The sequence below is a fragment of the Ailuropoda melanoleuca genome, chromosome 2, assembly GCF_002007445.2.
Source record: "Ailuropoda melanoleuca isolate Jingjing chromosome 2, ASM200744v2, whole genome shotgun sequence".
Classification (NCBI taxonomy): domain Eukaryota; kingdom Metazoa; phylum Chordata; class Mammalia; order Carnivora; family Ursidae; genus Ailuropoda; species Ailuropoda melanoleuca.
Window position 1 is genome coordinate 181496412 of NC_048219.1, and position 23238 is coordinate 181519649.

The following is a 23238-nucleotide window of genomic DNA, read 5'->3' on the forward strand; positions in this document are numbered from 1 at the left end:
ATTTGGGACTGTGGTTTTCTTTTCTGACCAGTTGCTACCTGCCAGCCAGCTTTCAGGGAATTCTCACGGTTTCTGATTCACCAAGGACTCTCCTTGTTGCCCAGGGTGATTATGCATTTATATTACTTATTTTTAAAGATTTTATTTTTATTTTTTAATTTTTTTCTCATTCATGAGATATTTATTAAAATAACACATTTAGGGGAAAAATCAATACAATGTATACATCATTACTGAAAACTGTATACCATCATACAAAAAAGGATTTTATTTTGGGAAGTCGATTCCTAACTTGTGGCAAGTTTTACTTTCAGAAATAAAACCACAAAACACCACACTCTAATTCAATCTTAGAGACTGGCATGCTGAGCAAGGAATGTTCTTATTCTTTGTAGGAGCTCCTTCTTTACACTGTCAGGTACCAGGGCTCTGCCTTTTGGTGTTATTTCAGCCACCAAGTCATCAACAGTAACGTGTTCTAGTCCTTTTTCTTTAATTACCTCTTTACAGCGCGTCTTCAACTGGTCCTTCCAGCCACATTCAATAAATTTAGCTCTCACCCACTCTTTGAGGCTTTCTTTTTCTCCAGTTTCTATCAACTTTTGGTTAACTGCTGCTCCCATCTGCACGTCTTTGTTCATCTTGCTAACCACCATCACCGCGGGCGAGGGCAGTCCCTTCCCAGCTACGAAATGACCCTTGCGCTGACGACTGTTACCTACCACACTCTTTGGCTGCCTGGACCTAGACCCTCGGTAGCTCCTTAAAGATTTTATTTTTAAGTAATCTCTACTCCCAACGTGGGGCTCGAACTTACAACCTCAGAGATCAAGAGTCATATGCTCTACTGATTGAGCCAGCCAGGCACCCCTATGTTACTTACTTTTATCTCTTTTGTGTTTTCATTTCCAACCAGTTGGGAAGGGAGGGAAAGGCTACAGCTTGTATTCTGTTTGCAATCTGGGACTGGAACCATCTCCCATGGCACTATCTCTACCATAACACGCATCCATGTTGACGCATCCATGTTGACGGTAGGCAGAATAATGGCCTCCTCCCTTCCCCCAAGATGTCTGTGTCCTAATCCCTGGAACCTGTTATGCTAGATACCAAGGGAGAATTCAGATGGCAGATGGAATTAAAGTTGCCAGTCAGCCGGCCTTACAATATGGGGATTAGCCTGGATTATCTGGGTGGGCTCAATGTAATCACAAGGGTCCTTAAGTGTGGAAGAGGGAGGAAGAAGAGTTAGTGTCAGGGGGATTGATGTGATGAAAAACCCAATTGGCCATTGCCGGTGGTGAAGACAGAAGGGGCCAGGAAAGTGGGCAGCCTCTTTAAGCTGGAAAAGACAAGAAATAGATTCTCCGCTGGACCCTCCAGAAGGGAGCACAGACCAGCCCACACCTTTCGTTTAGCCCACTGAGATCCCCTTTGGACTGCTGACCTTCAGAACTGCAAGATTACAAATGCCGGCTGTCTTAAGCAGCTGAGCTGGGTGTGATTTGTTACAACAGCCATAGGAAGTGAACACAATGTTGAAACGTAATTGTTGATGTCTGTCCGCCCCTCTCACTGCCAGCTTCTTGAGAACAAGAGCCACACTGTTGTGTCCTTTATTTACCAGGAATCCAGCAAAGGCTCTGGCACACAGTCAGGGCTCAGTCAATATTTGTGGAACTAATGAGAGAGTGAAAGGCTGCTCTCCCTTTTTGAAGTTCGACACAGGCTCTGAGATTGCAGAGTAGCTGGGGCCTTCCCCTTTCCCAGGCCCTGGAGACCCGAAGCCCTTTGATCTTACTTTTCTTGGCTTTCCTTGTCCCCCACTGCAGGTCTTACGCCCTTGCACTTGCAGCCCCCTCCCCTGCTGTGGACCAGGGCCCTCCCTCTCCAGCCCCGTGTGCAGGAAGAATTGGGATGGAGGACACACGTGTCACATATCTGGCCGACTTGGCCCACGGGCCTTCTGGGGGTTTATGCCTGAGACGAACCTTTTCTTCCTCTCCAGGATCCTGCCTGCTTTCCTCTCTTCTCCCAGCTGCCTCCATTCCCCATTCCCTAGCCGGCTTCTGTGCTTTCCCAAGCAGTTTGAATGAGGGATGTAGCTTTTTGGTTCTTTTAACCACAAGGTTCCCATTTTTCTTACAGCTCTTCTGAAATCCCTTCCCATAGGATCCCAGCGGTTTCCAGGAGAGACAATGAAAAGAATTAAAGGCACTCTCAAGCAACCTTGGGTTCACTATAAAGCCACTCAGGGACTCCCTGCGTTCATTTTCTGCAGAACTGTGAAATCCCCCAGGCTGGGCTTTCCAAGCTCTTGCTGGGTCACTGCGGTATTGTCATTTTGTTGCTCCCTTTTCAGGCAGCCATTTTCAGGCCCTGGCTTCTTTAATCCCGAGCTTCACTTCGCTTCTGCTTCTCTGGCTTTCCCTTCATGGGCCTTGTGTTCAGTCTTGCCTGGAACCAGGCTCTGATGGGCTCGCTTGGTCATGGTCTAACGCGGCGTTCTCATGCCAGACCTCCTGTAATGCTGCTGATTTGTTCCATATGTTTGACTCTGGTAACCGGGCCAATTCCTGGGCAGTCTTTTGTGGCTAGGTCTGGTAGCAGTGCCAAGAGAATCAATGTGTGGTAACTTATGTAGCAAGAACTGCCTCTGACCACTGGGTCCTGGGGCTGTCTGTGCCAGGCACATGGACACCCCTCGAGGGAAAACTCCTTTACCACAACTCTGTTTTTGCAGGTGATATTCACACCTCTTCATTCTTTTCCGTTTGCCCCCCTTTCCCACCTCATGAAGATACCTAGTTAATGAAACAAGTAGATCAACCAATTTCACCCTCCCTACCCACAACCCTATTTCAAGTGTGAACTTTTCGTTCTGGAGAAATCCTTAGGTCTCCATCATTTGATTTGCTGCAGGAGGCTGGGGCACCACAATAGTGAGGTCCAGATCTAGGACAATGGCTCATGTCCTAACAATGAACTGTTACTTCTGTTCCCCTGTGGGCAACAGTCTTGGGGCCTGCCTGCTCCAAAGGTATCAGAAACAAGAGGGACCAGGACTCGGAGGTCTGTATTCTCTGGTAGCTGACTTTGTCAATCTTTTTTTTTTTTTTTTTAAGATTTTATTCATTTATTTTAGAGAGAGAGGGAGAGGGAGGGAAAGAGTGCCAATGTGTGTGGGGGGTGGGGGGGCATGGAGAAGAGGGAGAGAGAATCTCAAGCAGACTCTGTGCCAAGCTTGGAGCCCAAGGAGGGGCTGGATCTCACAACCCCCCTGAGATCATGACCTGAGCCCAAATCAAGAGTCGGACACTCAACTGAGCCACCCAGGTGCTTCTGACTTTGTCATTCTTGTATGAAGACTCTTTCCTCCCTTCTAGAACTCCACCCCGGCTGCCTGAGCTGGTAACCAGCTCACCTTTCCTTACCCCTTTGATCATGAGCATTTTGCACAGGCTACCCCAGGGAAATTAAAGGTGTGTGTGGGGTGCTACCAGTGGCAGCTGCTTCCGATTCACTGCTCTCCTCACACCATTAACATAGCAGTGAAGCTGAGTTGCATGAGCTGTACCTTTTAGATACCAGATCCAGTGCTGTGCTGGGAGGTTTTAGTCATATGCTTGGAAAGTGCAGCTGAGCATTTCTGATTTTAGGACAGCTCATTGTCCTCAAACTATTGAACAACTCATCATTTATATCATTAAGTCAATTTATCATGTATAGCGAAAAAAAAATCCGTGTAATCGTGGTTATTTCTGTATCGTGCTCTATTGATCTAACCATTTTTGTCTATCTCTTTGTCAGTATCATGCCTCTGTGGTTACTGCCGCTTTCTCTACAGGACGTTTTGCTATTGCTGGTCCAAGGCCCCTATTAGTGCCTCTTATTCTTTTTTTCCCTCAAAATGTTTTGGCTGTGCTCATGTGAGTCTTCCAGAGGAATTTCAGAATCAACTTGTTAAGTTCCAAAACCTCCCCATCGGGATTTTGATGGAAATTGCATTAAATTGACATCATTATAATATCAAATCTTCTCATCAGGAACATGTTAACTTTTCATTTATTTGAGTCATTTTTAATGTCCTTAAAGTTCTCTGGTTTCCTTCATATATTTCTCAAAAAGTTCTAGGTATACACTTTTTTCCCCCCGTTTCAGCAAATGGGATCTTCCCCCCCCATTTCAGACTTTTTTTTTTTTTAAAGGTTTTGTCTTAGTCAAGGCTCTTATGGTAGCAATTTACAGAGATACACTCTAACTTAGGCAAAAAAAAAAAAAAAAAAAAAAAGTTGGATGGGAATTCTTTGGAAGGTGGCCAAGGCCTCCTCTGCAGCCTGAGGGCAGAAGGGGGAGTGGGCCTCACAAGAGGGCCTGGAAATAAGAACTACTTAGTCTCTCTCTGTGTGCTGCTTCTCTGAGTAGATGTTTTCCTCTCTCTTTCTCTGTAGTTTACAGCTTTCTTTGCTGCTCTCTTTGTCCCGCTTTCACATTTCTGGGAAGCAAAGCGACACAGAGCAAATCTGGCTACAGGGTCTATCCATATGAATGGAGCAATTCTCAGAATATATATGGAGCAATTCTCAGAATCAGCGGGTTGGGGAGACACTCCTGAAACAGATTTCGGAAGCTCCAGCTCTGTAATGTCAGGAATTTCAAAACAATCTGTCTCTTCTTGCCTAAGAGGGTTAGAGTTGGCAGAAAGGGTATGGGAGAACCCTCCCTTCCTAGTTCTAGGTGATTGATAAACAGGGATTGACAATCATCACTGCTCTGGGATTAATAATGCAACAAAAATATACTGAGCCCCTACTGTTTTGCTGTTCACGATGTGCTTCCACTTACTTCACTTTGGCTCAGATCACATAGTAACCCATAAACGCTAAATTGTGTGGTTTAGGGACATAAATTGCCATTTCAAATATTTTGGCTGTAGAGAATAAGATCCTTAAAATTTTGGAACTTGAGATAAAGATAACATATTTCCACCCTCAACTGGCATATGATTCATTTTGATTTCCCTCTGCAGAAAAGGCACTTACTAAAAAAAAAAACAACAACCTCTCCTTGAAAACCAAATTCTGTTAAAAGACGTTTTTCTTTACTTAATCTAGTTCAGTAGTTGACGTCCTTTTTTGACAGGGAGCCAGGTGAAACAGCTACAAGAAACTTGGAACCAGGAAACTTTGGCAGTCTTGATGAAATTGGTTACTAATTGAACGACCTTCGCGGGTAACCTAGCCTCGGTGAACCTGCTTTCTCATTTTCAAACACGGCATAACAATTTTTAGATTCAGGAGTTATTAAAAGGCAACACAGTAAAAGCAAAAGACTGGATACACGTGAGGCATTACCAATTGCAATGTGAGTCTGACACTAGCGAAGGAAAAAAGAGCAATGAGTTTGGAGAAACATTAAGGAAAAACTGTCCAGAGTAACTCCAGAGGTGGCATCTTGGCAAGCCTCAGCTCTTTCAGCAGATACCAAAAAACTTCATGTGGCGAACATGCTTTCCTCTAATTCGAAAACGAGTGTTCGCTTTGGCCGAGTCCTTTCCTGAGAGAAAATTCCATTTACCCAAACTGTGCTTCCCCGCCCCGTCTACAAATAACGAGTCAGGTTTTCCTCACAGGCCTGGAGGGGCCCTGGCGAGCCGAGCGGGAGACCCATGCTGAGCGGGGCCCACAAGCAGGGCGGGGGTGGGGTCAAGGATGGAGAGGCCCAGGTTTGGGCCGGGTCCGAGCCCCGCGCAGGTCCGACCGCCAAGGGACCGCCCCCTCCGCACCAAGCCGTCCCCACCCCCGTCCGACACGTAAGCACGACTTAGGCCGTGGCTTCCGGCAGCGCAGGCGTGCTTTCTGGTTGTCCCGCCTGCCCGCCTTCCTTCCGGGGCGGGACTTCCTTGCCATTATTGATAGGCGTCGGACTGTAGAGCTGGTGGGAGGAGCACACAGGAGGTCAGTCTGGGTGGTCAGGCCTTACGCTCCTCGAAAGGGTACCCGGGAGGACGCTTTTCCTGGCCCTCTTTCTTACTTCTTTCTCCCCGCGAGTCCTCGGTTTGCGCGAACGTCCTGGGCTTTTGGTACCACCACCCACCTGAGGCTCTTCCGCTTCCTCTTTTCTCAGGCTCCGCCCCCAGCGTCCCGTGGCCATGACGACCGCCCAGCGGGACTCCCTGGTGTGGAAGCTCGCGGGGCTGCTTCGGGAGTCGGGTGAGTGGATACACGGTTGATCGGGGGGCTGGGGCAAGGTGGGGGGTACACCCTGCCTTCCGGAGACACTACCCCCTTGGGAATGATAGAATTACAGCCGTTTAAAGTTACGAGGGTTCAGGCGTCAATTCACTTTTTTTTTTTTTTTTATTCCTCTGAAGTTTATTCTCTCTGGTCCCGTTGCTTACAGGGTCCTTTGTTTTTGACATTTCAAACCTTAGCCATCCTTCGAGACCAGTGCCACTTACTCCATGCGTTCTCTGATACTGTCAGAGGAAAGTGATCTTTACCTGGCTGTAAGCCTCTGGAGAGCTGGGACTGGCATAATCATTGCTCTGTGGCAAGGCACTTAGTATAGTTAAAAGCACGAGATTTGGAGTCAGATTCACTTGGGTTGGAATCCCAACTCTTTCAAACGTGGCGAAGTTGTTTAAGTTTTCTGAGCTTCAGCTTTCCACAGCAGGAAAATGGCATAACGATTGTACTTAACTCAAAAGGTTGTTGTGGGGATTGATTTTAACCCATGTAAAGCGTTTAGGACAATGTTTGCATAATATGTAAGGACTCAAAACTGGTAGTTATTGTTACTACAATTTCTTCTGTCCGTGCCTGGGCACGGTGGAGCCACACTGGTTGTTCAATGTGTGGTTGATGTTAGTTGTGGGAGAAGAAACCTTGATTTGAGATCAGACAAAAGTAGCAACTTCCTTCCATCTATATAAGCTCAATCATTGTTCTTCTCCAAGCCCCAGTTTCCATCTCCTTAAGGGGTGGTCAGTAATGCTTCTCTTTAGGAGATTCCAGTGAAGTTTAAATGAGGCAGCAAAGTTGTCTGCCACATACCACCCGGTTAATATTAGCTGGCTGCCCGCACTCTGTACTCTGTACTCCCATTGGTGGTGTTTGTGGAATCTTTCTTTAGAGCAGTTTTACTTTCTGGCTTGTTTTATTAACCATGTACATGTTTTATCTCTTCCACATAGGAAGCTCTTTGAGGGTGGGAAGAGTCTTTGAACCCTGTCTGCATCTATCCTTAGTGTCTAGCACATGGAACATCTTTCATGCAACGTTGCAGGATTTATCAGTTTGTTCAGCACAAATCTGACCTGGTGCTCCAGGGGTTAGGGATGATGGTATGTGGGACTGTAAGAGCTGGCAAGAGATTTTTATGGTGATGGAATAATTTTGTATCTTGATTGTGATGTTGGTTACAGGAATCCACACCAATGACAAAAAAGTGGCATAGAACTATGTCAGTTTCCTGATTTTGATATTGTATCATATTTACATAAAATGTAAACATTGGGCGAAACTGGCTGAAGAATATACGGTACCTCTCTGTAATATCTTTGCCACATCTTTTGACTCTATCATTGTTTTAAAAAAAAAAAACTGGTAAGAAAAATATTTTTCCATGCCTACCTCATAGCTATACTTTTTAGGTGCAGCGATGGGTACCGAGGTTATCAAAAGATGTGCTCAAGGATGACAGTCAGAGAGAGCAGTTTTTTTTATTATTATGTTCAGTTAGCCACTGTATGGTACATCTCAGTTTTTGATATAGTGTTCAGTGATTCCTTAGTTGCATATAACACCCACTGCTCATCACAACACATGCCCTCCTTACTACCCATCACCCTGGTACCCCCTCCCCCCACCCTCCTCCCTTCTGAAACCCTCAGTTTGTTTCCCGGGGTCCATAGTCTCTCATAGTTCGTCTCCCTCTCTTATTTCTCCCCCTTCATATTTCCCTCCCTTCCCCTATGGTTCTTTGTGCTGTTGCTTATGTTCCACATGTGAGTGAAACCATATGATAATTGTCTTTCTCTGCTTGACTTATTTCACTTAGCATAATCCCCTCCAGTTCCATCCATGTTGATGCAAATGGTGGGTATTCATCCTTTCCGATGGCTGAATAATATACCATTGTATCAATGGACCACATCTTTTTCATCCATTCATCTGTTGAAGGACATCTCGGTTCCTTCCACATAGAGCAGTTTTAACACGGAGATGAGAATAATACCTCAGTACTATAATGAGTGGTTATTCTTTCTATGACATGCATTTTGGGATGGTTTAAAAGTTTCTGTAAGTGCACGTATTACTTCTGTGATGAGAAAGAAGTAAAGATGAAATACGTGGGGCGTTGGGCTGGTTCAGTGGTGGAGCACGCGACTCTTGATCTTGGGCTTGTGGGTTTGGGTCCCACGTTGGGTGAAGAGTTTACTTAAAAAAAAAGGTGAAACACCCAACCAGCTTTTATATAAAGTGAGTGATTACAGTGTAAAAGGGCAGCAGTGGTACACATTGAGAAGCCTGCTTGGAGGAGGAAGGTCTCGAACTGGGTGGAGTGGGAGGGAATGTACCAGAAAATGGGGAATCTGTGAACCAAGCTGACTGTATACCCAGCACCGTGAGTAGACTGGACTCTTGAGCAGATGGTGAAAGGAAATTTGGAAAAGTTGGTTGGGTGTAGTGAACGCAAACTCCTATCATTAGACTGAAGAGTTAGGACTTTTTGTGAAGATAGTGGGCTGCTGTTGAAGACTTCTGAGCAGGGAGGAGCGAGTATGAGCCCACCAGTGGGAGATCTACAATATGGATTGGAGTGGGTGTATCCTGGGGTCACAGAGTCTCAGAACAAAGGGAAAGACCCCTTTGTTATTTGTTCTCCTTCCTGTCTGCCCCTTTCCCTGCAGGTGACGTGGTCCTGTCTGGCTGTAGCACACTGAGCCTCTTGACCGTCACCCTGCAGCAGCTGAACCACGTATTCGAGCTGCACCTGGGGCCATGGGGCCCTGGCCAGACGGGCTTTGTGGCTCTGCCCTCTCACCCCGCCGACTCCCCTGCCATCCTCCAGCTTCAGTTCCTCTTCGATGTGCTGCAGAAAACTCTTTCGCTCAAGGTCCTGCGGTGGGAATGGAGTAGTATGTATGAAGAGCCCAGGAGCTGGGGGGGGGGGGGGGGGCACAGGTGCAAGAAGTCTGCAGGGCCCATATTGAGAAGGTGTGAGAGCTGTGGGTGGCTGTGTGAAGGAGGAGAGGCCAAGGAGAGGGAGATGTGCTGGCCTCAGTGATGTGAGGTGTTTTCTTTTAGCTGGTCCACGTCCCTGGTTCTGGCCTCCCCGGACCCATCAAGATTTTTCCCTTCAAGTCCCTTCGGCAGCTGGAGGTATGGAGCGTTGGGGGATGCTGGCACACGAAACCCAGTTTGCAACAACTTTTTGGGAACGGGGAAAGAGCTGGCCCCCTTTGGTGGGTGGGCCAGGGCTGAGTGTGTCCACTGCTCTGCAGTAACATGGCATTCATCTCTTCCACTTACCGCTTCCCTGAACCATAGTTGGATTTATCATCTTTTCCCTTCCCATGAAAGGAGGAAGGGAGGTGAAGCCTCAGTCTTTTGTGACATTCTGTCTGTCTCGCTCCCTCCTTCCCCCTCAGCTCCGAGGTGTCCCTCTCCATTGCCTCCGTGGCCTCGGTGGCATCTACTCCCAGCTGGAGACCTTGACTTGCAGCAGGAGCATTCAGGCACTAGAGGTAAGGGGGGGTGAGGGTTCTCAGGGACCGAGACGACCAAGCTCTGCAGGTCTCTCTTCTTTGCAGCCTTCCCTGCTTCCCGCTTCTCTTCGGACAGTGTCCTTGCCCCCTCTGCTGTACTTCCGTAGTGCCGTGTATCTGTCTGTATGTTTATGGTCACACCTACCATCTTGTATTCAATATTCTCATGTCCATCTCCCCATTCTCCCCACAACAGATTCCTGGGGGCAGGGCCCTGGGCTTGTTTTCAGTCTGTCTCTGCAGACCAAGTTTAGTATATAAAGAACGAAGGAATAGCTGGGGGACAATGGCTCAGAGCGGGGAGGAGGGGACAGCGGGGGTAATGGAGCACCCTGTCTCAGGAGCTCCTCTCAGCCTGCGGTGGTGACCTCTGCTCTGCCCTGCCCTGGCTGGCTCTGCTGTCTGCCAACTTCAGCTACAACGCACTGACTTCCTTAGACAGCTCCCTGGTGAGTGCCTCAGAGGGAAGGGGGGTTGGGAAAAGACGGGGTGGGGGGGCCCTTAGGGAGGAGGGCCGGCTGGCTGCCTGGAGGTGTCTGATTCTTTGCTGCCCCCCCACCCCCCCCAGCGTCTCTTGTCAGCTCTGCGCTTCCTGAATCTGAGCCACAATCAAGTTCAGGACTGCGAGGGCTTCCTGATGGTGAGTGTAAACAGGCTGCTTGGACCTGGCACCACTCGGGTCTCTGACAATTCCACTCTGACCCTCTTTCCTGGACCTGGTTTTGCTCCCACCTGACTCCTGTCCCCCACCCTCCGGCAGGTAGGGCTACATCCTGGAGGCAGTACTCTTTGGGATCTCCGGCTGTAGCATAACAGAAGCCAGTGTCCCCATCTCAACTCCTAATCCTTGTGTGACTTGGGGCAAACTAACCTTTGAGTTTCTCAACTTGTCAAGCAGAAATTCTAGGAGTGCCTGCTTTTATAGTATTAGAGTGGTCATGGAGGTTGTGTGATGTTAGCTCAGAAAAGGTAGCTTGGGGATGATGGTGAAGAAGCTTCTCCCAAGTCTCGTCAGAGATGAAGTTGGACAGTAGTTACTGTGGTGAGAGCAGATTTTAGTCAGTAATATGCTATTATGGTAGTAATGAGCTATCATGGTATGTAATCAGTAGCGAAACCATTTTAATTTATAATAAACTTCAGCATGAACTAAATTCAAATTGAATTTGTGCAGAGATCAGTGGGCGTTTTCAAGGGAGAGTGAGGGACTGGGCATGAGAAGGCAGGGGCTTGAGCAGATTCTCTCCTTGACCTAACTGTCAGTTTCCTCTGAAGTCAAGGAAGTGGAAATTTACAAAAAGCAGGAAGCAGGGGTTGGTCCATATGAAATCCGTCTGGGTCTGGGTTTGCTGGCTGGCGCTTGCCAGAATTAGCCTCCTACCTTCCTACAGAGGCTGGGAGATAGGGGCTCTGTCTTCAGCTGTTGGCTGGAACAAACTAATTCTCTTGGCAGCCTCGGGTTTTTCTAGGAGGGAAGGTAAGGGGGCTGGCGTTGTCTTCCCAAGGATGTGACTGTGAGCTATTAGGAACTATGCTAGGATTTGTTCAACTCTGTTAGTGTTTGGGGGGGGGGTGTGGAGGATGGGATGAACTCAGTTGTGTGGAAAGTATGCAGTCTTTATAGGCCGAGGTTGAGGTCTATTTGAAAAGAAGGCTCAGAGAAGCCTGGCGAGAATCTGGTCAAGGAGAGAATCTTTGTCACCACCCCCTCTCAGGACTTGTCTGAGCTCTACCATCTGGACATCTCCTATAACCACCTGCGTTTGGTGCCGAGAATGGGACCCTCGGGTGCGGCTCTGGGGACCCTGATCCTGCGAGGCAATGAGCTCCGGAGCCTGCAGGGTGAGTGGGGAGTGTGGGGAGGGAGTTGGGGGGCCAGGGGTAGGAGAGGGTGGGGCAAGCTTGGAGGGGTAGAGAGACAGTGTGAGACTCAGCTTGGGACCCGCATGCCTCCAGAGCCTCAGGTGGGGCTCCGGGTAGATCTGAGGTGCCCAGGCTGGTCTTTCTGCTCTACCCCCCCACCCCCATACATACATGCCCTTCCTCCCTGCTCGCCTCCACCCCAGGCCTGGAGCAGCTGAGGAAGCTGCGGCACCTGGACGTGGCGTACAACCTGCTGGAAGGCCACCGGGAGCTGGCGCCGCTGTGGCTGCTGGCTGAGCTCCGCAAGGTGCGTCCTGAGTCTTGAGTGCTTCCAGGACCTGGGGGCTGGCTCTGCGCCTCTCCCTCCTCCCAGGCTGTTTTGGTGAGTGCCCTTCCTCACACAGGGAGGTCCGAGGCCCATCTCAGTCTCCTCTTCCTGCCCTTCAGCTTTACCTGGAGGGCAACCCTCTGTGGTTCCACCCTGCACACCGAGCGGCCACTGCCCAGTACTTATCGCCCCGTGCCAGGGACGCTGCAGCTGGCGTGAGCGATCTTCTTGATCTTCTCCTGTCCGTTCTGCTTTCTCTGTCCTGCCTGTCCCCGCCACCCCCCGCCCCCTCATCTGCTCCCCACCCCAGCCCTGGGTGACGGGCCATAGCCCCAGGATCCTTGCTTGTTAGGCTGCTCCCCCGCGCTGAGCCTGCCGGTCCCTGCGGGACTAGGAGGGCTCCCCTGGGCGGGTGGGCAGGCAGGCGTTCCACCACCCACACCGCCCCTCCCCTTTTATCTTTGTTCAGTTCCTTCTTGATGGAAAAGTCTTGTCACTGACTGACTTTCAGGTTAGTATGCTGGGAGCACCGGGAGTAGGCCATCCCAGATTGGTTTGGGAGGACATGACAGGGGTCCCAGGGTAGGGGTCTTTCTGGGCAGCTACAAAGGAGGGCCCATCCCTTGGCCAGCCGGGCAGGGCAGAAGTGCACCTCTGGCTCCAGCCTTGCTCTCCTTCCTGTTATCACACACCAGACCTCCACATCCTCAGGGCTTGGCTCCTCGGCCCCACCTCTGCCCTGGTCAGCAGGGAGTACTGTTGAAACCTCAGGAGGCGCTGACTTGAGTGACAGCATCTCCTCAGGGGGTGTTATGGCCCAGCTCTCACACCGGAAGGTTAAGGTAAACAGTGTCCTAAGCCACCTCGTGCCTGGGGTTGGATCCCTACGGATGGGCTGGGAATAGCAAGGCCTCATCCTTGCTTGTGGGTGGGGTTTTCTGGGTAAAGTTGGGTGTGTGGCCACAGACGGCAGGGTGGGAGGCCCCAGCTCTCCCAGAGCCTCGGTCCTCTGTCCACCTTCAGAGCCGAGTTCGTGTGAGGCGAGCAAGTATCTCGGAGCCCAGTGATACAGACCCAGAGCCCCGGACCCTGGACCCCTCCCCAGCTGGTAAGTCTGCCGGGCCCCAGCTGCCCTTTCCCTAGTCCTGTCTTCAGGCTCCGGCCCCAGTTTTTTCGGTAAGAGGGAGTCTGTCTGAGGTAGAGCAGAGCATTGTAGAGGGTCTTTTAGGCATCCCTCTTTCTTTCTAGTTTAATGAAAAAAGAGACCGCCCCAGGCAGCATTTTCCAAAGTGTTTTTCAAGGAACGTGAATTGTGTAGGATGTCCAAAGGTCGTCACTTGCTGAAAGGATTTCATGGGAAAAGCCGAGCTGACCAGAGTTAACCAGGCACCCTGCCCCAGGACATCCCTGGACCTGCAGTCCGCTCCCGTGCATCTCCAGTCCGCTCCCGTGCATGTCCAGTCTCGCCTGCAGCGTCTGCTGCGTGGTTCCAGCTTGCTCATGAGCAGTGTTCCACAGAATACGCTTTGGGATGTGCCGCTGAGGGGAGGCCTTTAGTCTCCCTGTGATCCCCACCCCATCACGTCACACACCCTGTTACTTCACCCCAAGGAGCAGGTGCAGAAGAAGTTGGGGTTGCTGGGGGTCGTGGTGAGGGCGCGGCTCGCTAAGTGGCAAACTCCCCACGGCCCAGGGCGGTTTGTGCAGCAGCATCGGGAACTTGAACTCATGAACAGCTTCCGGGAGCGGTTTGGCTGTGACTGGCTGCAGTATAGGAATCACCTGGAGCCCTCTGGGACCCCCGTTCTGGCTACTTCCAAGACCCCTGCCCTCAGCACCCTGCACCTGAGCCCCGGGTCTGTGCCCGGACCTCCGCCCCCAGAGAAGGAGTCACCGTGGGACATGGCAGAGGGGGTGGAGCTCCTGCCGGAGCCCCAGCAGGAAGGGGAGGTGAAGGAGCAGGGACAAGAGGAAGAAGGAAAGGAGGACGAGGAGGGGCAGGAGCGGGATGAAGTGGAAGGTGAGCAGTGAGTGCTCATTCAGCGGCCTCCGGGGAGACTGGGTCAGGTGCTGGTGGTGTATCTGGGGGAGTTGGGAAAACCCAGACTTGGGGCGGCGGCATCCTTCTGGATGGAGGGCCACCTGACGGGAGGGCAGAGTCGGGGATCCATCTCCCTTCTTACTGGGTTGCTCTCCTGGTTTCTTCTCAGCGGAACTGTGTCGCCCCATGTTGGTGTGTCCCCTGGAAGGGCCCGAGGGCGTGCGGGGCAGGGAATGCTTTCTCCGGGTCACTTCTGGCCACCTGTTGGAGGTGGAACTCCAGGCAGCTCGCACCCTGGCCCGGCTGGAGCTTCAGAGCCTGGAGGCAGCTGAGGTGGAGCCCGAGCCTCTGACTGAGAGCGAGGCGGCGCTCGAGGTGAGCGACGGTGTTCGGGGTCCTGGCACAGGTGCTGGGCTTTTTGCAGGAGCCGACCCGGACAGCGTGGCTGTTGGGTGCCAGGCGCTGGGTCGCGAGTTTCCCACAGTCTCTCGTTGGCACTTGGAGCAGAGCAGGGGAACTGTGGGGGGCGAAGGACAGCTTGGAAGGCTAGGCTGAGGAGTAGGGCTGCAGAGCTCGAGTGTGAGTGTCAGCAAGAGCATTTTCATGACATCCGGAGCTACGGTGTTCTTCCGTGCTGTCGGTATCACCCAGATCTCTCTGATCCCCTCCCTCCTTTTTTCCTACCCGGTTGCTCTCTGTGTGTGCAGGGCTCAGATCCGCTCCCCGGTGCCCCAGTCCTTGTTCTGCGCTTCTCCTACATTTGCCCTGACCGGCAGCTGCGTCGCTATGTGGTGCTGGAGCCCGATGCCCACGCAGCTCTCCAGGTAACGGGGCCTAGAGCGAGGCCCAGGAGACTGGGGGAGGCCTGAAAGGCCGAGGGCCAGGGTCCACTGCTCACAGCTGCTCCTGGCCCACCCTGTTTCAGGAGCTGCTTGCTGTGTTAACCCCAGCAGCCACCACGGCTCAGTGTGAGCTTGGGGAAGCGAAAGACCCGCTGAGGGACAGACTCCAGTGTCTGCGTTGTGGCCATGAGTTCAAAGCAGAGGAGCCCACGTTGGGGTTAGACAGTGAGGAAGGCTGGAGGCCTCTGTTCCAAAAGGCAGGTACGTGCCTTGCCCTTGCCCTTCCTGTCCGTGGGACTTCCATCCTTTCAGACACCGTGGCTTTGAGGGAGGGAATATAGAGGGGGAGCCCCAGGGAAGGAAGGAGTGGGGACCAACTTTTTTGTCTGGAGGAAAAATAAAATGGTCTGCCTGATACATTTACCAAAAAAAAAAAAAAAAAAAAAAGGACAAGGAACAAAGAAGAAAGTAAATCCTTTTTTTTTTCTCTCTAAAAGTCAGGAAATACAATCTCCGTAACTGTTGAAACAGACTCATTATTTTTTCATAATCTGCAGGCTTTTTCCACTCTTTTGGCTGATATCTAGAAACTCCATCAAAGTTCCTGAGCCCTCACCGCAGTATCGGGTGCAGTGCTGTCCTCTGAGCATGTTTGGCTGTGGAGTGTGATGCTTTTCGAGTTGGCTGAGGTTATCTTGTCTTGACTGACCTTGTAAACTACTTGAGATCAAGTGGTGCCTCATGCCATCGCTTCACACTCTGTTCTTTGAAGTGAGAGATTTTTCCACTGTAGATCAGTCAGAAACAACTGTGTCTTTAAAGACTTTAAAGAGAAAAGAGACATTCTCATACCGTTTGTATTGAAATGTATGACTTTAAAAAATTCTCTCTCTCTCTTTCTCTCTCTGTCAGGGAGAGAGAGAATACAAGCAGGGGGAATGGCAGGCAGAGGGAGAGGGAGAAGCAGGCTCCCTGCTGAGCAAGGAACCCAACGTGGGGCCAGATCCCAGGACCCTGGGATCATGACCTGAGCCGAAGGCAGACGTTTAACTGAGCCACCCAGGAGCCCCGAAATGCATGACTTTTATTAGCCACTTTGTCTTCTTAGCAGCAGCTGGAGCAGGGTTTAAATTTTATTGAGAAAATAGACCCTTCACCATCCCCCACCCTGAACCTCCCCAGAAGTCCAAAAGCACAATGTGTGCAGTGGAACCAGCCCCCATTTCCTCCAAGACCTTTCTGTACTGCACAGGGTCGCATGGCCCCTGAGGTCCGTTCGATGGGTCATTATTACTGGGTATTTCCTAAGCGCTGTGTACTCCTTTTATTTGAGTCTTGGTTACCTCTTCTGAACAAAGGAGAGTGTGAACTTTCTGTACTGTTAGGAGATTTAACTAAGACACCAGGCATAGTGTCCGGCACCACATAAAGGTCCTCTGTAAGTGGTAGCTGCCGCCACTAGCCTCAGCCATTCAGTCTTGGGCAGGGCGTGTCAGGTTTTTATAAAAATATTTATTTGACAGAGAAAGAGAGCAAGGGCGAGCACCCAAGCTGGGGGAACGGCAGGCAGAGGGAGAAGCAGACTCCCAGCTCAGCAGGGAGCCGGACATGGGACTCTGTCTCGGGACCCTGGATTCATGACCCGAGCCAAAGGCAGACACTTAACCGACTGCACCGTGCCCCAATTTTTTTTTTTTTAAGATTTTTATTTATTTGGAGAGAGAGAGTGCAAAAGCGTGTGTGTGTGAGCAGGAGTGGGGCAGAACGGGAAGGAGGGGGCAGACTCTCCGTGCTGTCTGTGGAGTCTGATAGGGGCTGATCCCCATGACCCTGAGATCACGACCCGTGCGGAGCAGAGACCAAGAGCCCGATGCTCAACCCACTGAGCCACCCAGGCACCCCCCACGTGTGTCATTTTTTGGGTCCTTGCTTTCCTCATTTGCCACTTGGTCTCTAGAGAGTTTTGATTCTCTTGTCAAAGGATCCAGCATATGCCCACTGTAGCTGATCGAAGAGTGTTTCCTCTCTCGCTGCTAATCCCCAACCTGGATTCTTTATCTGGTTCGTTAACCCATCCTGACGACCGTATAGGACAGGCACTGTCATCACTCCTTATTACAGAGGAGGAACCAGGCTCAGAGAGCTTAGGTGACTTGTCATAATTGCTTAGATGACAGCCATTAGGTGACGGAGCCTGGAGTTGGACCCAGACCTGGCACCTTGCCTTCCTGATCCTGTTGATCCAGGGCTTTTAGTCGTGGCTGGGTCAGGTTCTGAGCACATGACAGCCCCAGGCTGTGGGAGGGGACCAGAGCAGGGTCTGGCAGAGTTTGGTCCTCTCTGGGAAGGCCTGAAATAAGAAGGTGGGGTATATTTTGAGGAGGTTGTGGGCCATGGGGCTGGGTTTGCTCCTTCCTCACTGGGATGGAGAGTGGTTGGTTAACTGGCCTGCCCAGGAAGTGGGGGGGAGGGTGTTGGGACTGGTGGGGAGCGTAGGAAGCTAGAGATGAGTCGGGCAAGGTGAGTCCGAGGGGGGTGGGGGGCATAGATGATCGTGGAGGGGGATTATGGCATTGTGGGGGGGTTCACAGGGACTGTGCTCATTCTTCCTTCCAGAATCTCCTGCCGTGTGTCCAAACTGTGGTAGTGATCATGTGGTTCTCCTGGCTCGGTCCCTGGGAACCCCCCACAGGGAGCATAGACAGGACGAACCATCGCCAGCTCCCTTGCAGATGGCCAGCACTGTCCGTGACCCTCCGGACCACAGTGACCACAGCAGCAGGGCTGACGGGGCCCCATCTCCGGCGCCGGGCTTCCGAGATCGCCATAGCTGGAGCCTCAGTCCGCGTGAGTAGAGGTGAAACGAGACCAAGGTGATGTTTGGGGAGGTGAGAGCGCGGTGGTAGGAAGGGCAGGCTGACGGCCACTGCTCGCCCGCAGCCCCTGAGCGCCACGGCCTCCGCTCTGTGGACCACCGACTCCGGCTCTTCCTGGATGTCGAGGTGTTCACCGACGCGCAGGAGGAGTTCCAGTGCTGCATCAAGGTCTGTCCCAGCCTGGGGCTGCCCCGTGTCCCTCGCTGGCCAGAGTGCCCGCTGTGTCCCCCGCAGCCAGTGGTGTCAGCGTGGGGGCTCCGGAAGCACTGGGTCAGGCGGCCGGTTTCAGCTCCCACGGTCGCTCTCAGTGTGGCTGTGGACATGGTCCTCCATGTCGAAGCCTGTCGCTGGCACTGCTGCAGGGATAGGGATGCCTGCCTCATGGAGTGTGGTAGCGTCGGTGAGCGGCAGGGTCGGGAAGCTGCCGAGCACAGCACCTGGCTCTCAGACATGGCCTCCTGTCACTGCTCTAAGTACTGCGAGCACCTAGCATGTGCAAGACGCTAGGATTTAGAGTCAGTCAGTCTTGCCATCTGTCTTATATTCTGGTGTGAGAAACCTGACAACTGTGAGATAGGAAAGTGCTGGAATCCAGCTGAGGCATCGGATCCAGCCTGAGTGACGGAGCCTCCCCATCTTGGAGAGCCGATCTAAGATCTGATCCAGGTCTTGAAGGATGAGTGCTCGAGGAAGGGGCAGGATGATCTGGGGAAAGGAAGCAGCACCTGTGTCTGGGCCCTGAGAGGGACTAGCTAGTGGGGAAAAACTTGCCCTCGGGGCAGCAGGGGGGCAGCAGGGGCAGGGGCCCTGGAAGGAGTCTGAGGAGGCAGGCAGGGGCCAGTTCAGGGGCAGCCTCAAGTGTCTGCCAAGGAGTTTGGACCTGATCCCAAGGGCCACGGGAGCCCTGGAGGCAGGGGAGTGGCAGTTGGTTTTGTTTTATGGTAGTCCGGCAGAGTGTGGGGGGTGGGTCGAAGGGTGCACGATGCCAGGTAGGGAAACCCGCTGAGCCCGCCTGCGTGTCAGGGTGCAGGGGGGTGGCAGGCGAGGCCAGACACATGAGCGTTGGGGAGAGTCTGCCACGGTGACTCCACTCTCAGCCAGGCAGCCGCCTCCCTCATCCCCTCTTTCTCATCGCCTTCCTCTTCCCCTTAGGTGCCACTGGTGTTGGCCGGCCACCCTGGGGAGTCTGTGTGTCTTGTGGTGGTGTCTGACCGCAGGCTCTATGTGCTGAAAGTGACAGGGGAGATATGGTGAGCGAGTGGGGCCTCCAGGGACGGGGCGGGGCTCCCTGCGGGTCTCAATGGCACTCACTCTTTGCCCCCACTCTGGCCCTCCCCCTCCACAGTGGGCCTCCAGCTAGCTGGCTGCAGCCAACCCTGGCCATTCCCCTGCACGACCTGAGTGGCATCGAGCTGGGGCTGGCAGGACAGAGTCTGCGGCTGGAGTGGGCTGCTGGCGCAGGCAGCTGCGTCCTGCTGCCCCGAAATGCCAAGCATTGCCGGGCCTTTTTAGACGAGCTCACCGGTGAGAGAGGGAAGAGAGAGGGAAGGGAGGTGTGGGGAGGGCGGGTGGAGGCCGAGGGCTCACAGCTGCCCGCGTCTGGCAGCCACGGTGGAGACAGACAGGTAATGGGACTCATCCCTTATAGAGGTTTCTGAAATCTAGAAATCAGGAGAATGGAAGGCCTTGAGAGGCAGAGAGGTTGGGATAGAAGATTTGGAGTCTCTGAGGTTCCCTGTCCCTGGCTGGCTCTGTCCAGATGTCTTACAGGCTCTGCCCCCCAGCTGGAGGAGCAGTGGCCGTGCCACCGAGGAGGAGGTGACCCCGGAGCACCGCCTCTGGTGAGTGGATAGGAGGTGGAGGCCGCGGTCGGTGCCCAGACAGCCCCTCTCGGAGCTGGCCCCCTCCACAAGCCCCAGCCCCGGGTGGCCCTGAGCGCCTGGGCCTGCCTGTCCTCGTGCCCACGCCTCCCGCCCTGGCCCCTCCTCCCTGCCCGCTCGGTATTTCCTAGCCCCCCCAACCACTCCTTCTCCCCAGGCCATTGCTGGAGAGAGACTGTTCCTCGGAGCCACCCCTGTTCTTCTACCTTCGGGTGTTCCTGGTGGAAGGTGAGGCATCTGTCCTCTGTCTTGCCCAGGCCCCTGGCGAGGCACCCCCATTGCCTGTCTGTGCCCTTGTAGCATTTTCAGTTTCTGGAATCTGGACTTCCTCCCACTCACAGGCGTACCCATATGACAGCCTCGGTCTTCTGGCATCTCTGAGTGGGGCCAGCAGGTTTCCTGGGTTCTCAGTCAGAGACCTTTGCTTTGGGGGACAGGCTTTGCGTGAAGTGGAGCTGGCTCTCTGTCTGCTCCCGCTCATCCCGTCAGAGGAGGCGGGGGGTCCGTCTGTCTCACTGGGGTGGGTGTGGGCCACGTGCCCTTTGTCTTGGGCCTCAGAGGTTTTGGAGGCTTGAGATGCCTGGAGTTTGGAAAAAGGAGAGCCCTGGCCTCCAGGGGCACAGGCTGCCCTGTGACGACCTGGCAGGGTGTGGTTCACCCCTCTCGAGTGGCACTGGGAGGCTGCCCTGGGCATCTGGGCTCCTGTGTGGCTTTCCACTCCAGGCCTCGCCCTGTCTCTCTCCGTCCAGGCCCTGCGACCTGCCCTGTGTCCCTGTTGATGACTCTGTCCACCCTGTACCTGTTAGAGGAAGACCCTATAGGCTCCCAGGCAGAGCCCGCTCTTCCAGCAGCATCCGGCGAAGCCTCCGAGACGTCCCTGCCCTCGGGGCTGGGCCCTTCTGTGCGTGTCAGGGAGCAGTGGCCCCTCAGCAGCTTGAGCTCCGTGCTGCTCTATCGCACGGCCCCGGGCGACCTGCGGCTGGTCTTCTACGATGAGGTGCGTGAGCGTGTGTGTGTGTGGGGGGGGCAGTGTGGAATTGCGATGGGCAGTTGTGGTGGAGGGAACATGGAGAAGTAGGGCATGAGGAGCTGGGGGGCTCGTTGCGTTTGGGGGAGCAGCAGGTAGAGAGGGCGGCAGCTGTGGGCAGTGGAAGCCTGCAGACCTGGAGCCCAGCTGCTGTTGGCTGCGAGGCCTTCAGGGACGCACGTTCTGCTGCTTGGCGTTCGCTTCTGATTGGGCCCCAGGTGCCAGCCCTCGGCTCTTCCCAGCCTCTGTGAGAGGACGTACTGTCATTAGGCCTGTTACAGATGGAGAAACTGAGGCTTGGGGGCATTAACCAGTTTGCCCGAGTCACAAGTGGTCGATCCAGGAATTGAACTCCAACCACTTCCTTGGAGTTGACTCCAGAACTTACATTCCGGGAAACAGGGTGGATTAAAGAAACAAGATAATAAACGTGGAGGCCTTCTGTGGGGGGAGGGGAGTGCTTCAGTAAGTGTTCTGCTTAAAAAGCTCAAAGCCAGGGTCTTCTGTGGAGGGATGTAGGTTTGGGGAAGGAAACAGGCCTCGAGGCAAGGAGGGGTGGCGGGGCCTCCATGAGTCTCCCGTCACTACGACTTGCTCTTCCAGGTGTCCCGGCTGGAGAGCTTTTGGGCCCTTCGTGTTGTGTGTCCGGAGCAGCTGACGGCCTTGCTGGCTTGGATCCGGGAGCCCTGGGAGGAGCTGTTTTCCATCGGACTCCGGACTGTGACCCAAGAGACTTTAGACCTTGATCGGTGAGGCTTCCCGGCCGACCCCGCCCTGGCCTCGGGAGCCATGGCTGCGGAAGCTTTCCCCGACACTCTCTCGCTGCAGACTTCTCCGGCCTGTGGGCGCTCATCAGCGAGGCCCCAGATGACCCGTGGCACAAGGGCGGGGTGAGAGAAGTCGCCTGGCCTGGTCTGGCCCCAGGGGACAGGCTACATGGTCAGTAGGAATGTTTTTCCCACACTTTTTCTCAGGTATCAATAAAATTGTTTCCCTTCCGGATGCCATGAGGGGTCCTTCCGTGTGTCACTCAGGCGGCTTATTGCTTCACCTCTTCTAACAGAAACTGCCCCGCTCTTAGCCCTCCATCCGTGGACAGCCCAAGCAGCCCCGTTGTCCCATGAGCCCCCATCTCCAGACCCCCTCTGCCCCAGCTGGTGGGAGCAAGTGGGACCCCCTGACCCATGGGCGCCAGGTCTCAGTCAGCTGAGCCTGTTACGGGGCCCGATCTGGAAATCACTGCCGAACAAATGGATGGGCCAGTTTGGTTCTTGCTCTTTCCACTTACAGCTGGGAACTGATGAGGCGCTCTGGCTGCCGGCTGTGGGCGATGAATACAAGGGGTGTCTGGGGAGAAGGTGTGTGGGCTTGGGCTGTGGAGGGAGTGGTCGCCGCCTCTCAGCCCTGCCTCACACAGCCCCGAGGCCTGATCGGGTGACCCCACGCCTTCACCTCTGTCCCCACAGCCACTGTGATCTGTTCAGGGGTGCTCACGTGACTCAGTTTGGTTGCTGGAGCACCCAAGAAAGAGGTACACTTTCCCCGTGAGGGGTGCTGAGAGGGTAAGCCTGGAGCCACTAGCCATGAGGGGGAAACTTTCCTGAGAGCGGAGCCACGCGGAGAGAAGCAGAGCCGAGAGCGGGAGCGCGCAGGGCCAGGTCCTGGTGGTGTCTTTGGAGTTCCTGGGTCTGGCTGTGCCTGCGGGCAGCTGCCTCTGGAACTTCAGGTTATGTGAAGTAAAGGAGACCCCTTCCTGTTTCTTTTCCTTCTCTCTCTCTCTCTTTCTCTCTCTCTCTCTTTGGCTTAAGCTAATCCGAATCAAATAATGAGCCACGGAAAGGGTCCTAACTGCATAAATCCCCACCCTGACTTGAGCCGGCCAGACTTGGGATTTGATTTTTGCGCCTGAAAATGAACAGAGCAGGAGGAGGGGCACCCATGTGTTTTTGTAGTGAGGTCCTGGGAGGAGGCCTTGGGCAAGGAGCGTTGGGGGCTCAAGTCAAGCTGCCCTTGAGTCCAGAAGCTGGGCTCTGGCTCAGTCTGCTGTGTGTTTTTGGGGTGACTCTCATCTACGGAATATTTACACCCTGGGCATTGAGCCAAGTGCCTAGGGATGGTCTCTGTTCTCACGGGGGTCCTGGGAAGCGGGTGGCATCTTGTTACAGGAAATAGAGGAGTGAAAGGACTTGTTCAAGGTCACATCAGTAAAGGGAGGAGACCTGATGCATCCAGGCTCATGTGACTTCACAGCCAGGGCAGTCTGCAAACCACGGAGCCTCACTGCTTCCCCTTCCCTGCCTCTGATGGGCCTTTGTGCCCAGCCCTACCCACGGAGAGGGAGCCTGGCCCACCCTGCCCTGCAAAATCCTACACTTGTCCAGTATGGGCAGGCTGATGGGCCATATGTATCCAAAGTAGTGAGATGTTAGGTGACGTATTAATTTGTGGGTATTTTCACGCCTTCCTGCTGAACTGTAGAGAACAAAGATGCCTATCTTTAGGCGTTAGGTCAGAGTGCTGAGTGGTAGGAAGAGGTTTGAAAGGGACCATAAAAGGATATCAAGAGCTCTACAATGGGGAGGGGGGAGAGTTTTAGTGAAGGGCATTAG

General features: G+C 53.2%; 2 protein-coding genes across 6 annotated transcripts; one reads left to right on the plus strand and one right to left on the minus strand.

Moving 5' to 3' along the window:
* Nucleotides 1–339: 339 nt before the first annotated feature.
* Nucleotides 340–733, minus strand: LOC100470536 (transcription and mRNA export factor ENY2-like). Its single transcript, XM_034644559.1, has one exon. It carries the CDS (start codon nucleotides 654–656, stop codon nucleotides 351–353), a length of 306 nt encoding a protein of 101 aa, XP_034500450.1. The 5' UTR covers nucleotides 657–733; the 3' UTR covers nucleotides 340–350.
* Nucleotides 734–5851: 5118 nt separating this feature from the next.
* STK11IP (serine/threonine kinase 11 interacting protein) lies at nucleotides 5852–21636 on the plus strand. Of its 5 annotated transcripts, none has more exons than XM_011231788.3 (25): nucleotides 5852–5957; nucleotides 6127–6212; nucleotides 8915–9120; nucleotides 9312–9386; nucleotides 9656–9751; nucleotides 10114–10221; nucleotides 10341–10412; nucleotides 11488–11614; nucleotides 11839–11942; nucleotides 12083–12178; nucleotides 12433–12474; nucleotides 12659–12805; nucleotides 12987–13071; nucleotides 13657–13983; nucleotides 14174–14379; nucleotides 14712–14828; nucleotides 14930–15107; nucleotides 17463–17693; nucleotides 17787–17890; nucleotides 18875–18972; nucleotides 19068–19246; nucleotides 19482–19563; nucleotides 19760–19830; nucleotides 20352–20599; nucleotides 21233–21636. In XM_011231788.3, exons 2-25 carry the CDS (start codon nucleotides 6152–6154, stop codon nucleotides 21380–21382), a joined length of 3210 nt encoding a protein of 1069 aa, XP_011230090.1. In that variant the 5' UTR covers nucleotides 5852–5957; nucleotides 6127–6151; the 3' UTR covers nucleotides 21383–21636. The 5 variants fall into 5 exon arrangements, with proteins under 5 accessions (XP_011230090.1, XP_019661047.1, XP_034511142.1 ...); XM_019805488.2 differs by having other exon boundaries at nucleotides 5875–5957; nucleotides 19388–19563; nucleotides 21233–21369; XM_034655251.1 differs by lacking the exon at nucleotides 17787–17890 and having other exon boundaries at nucleotides 5875–5957; nucleotides 14930–15103.
* Nucleotides 21637–23238: the final 1602 nt, after the last annotated feature.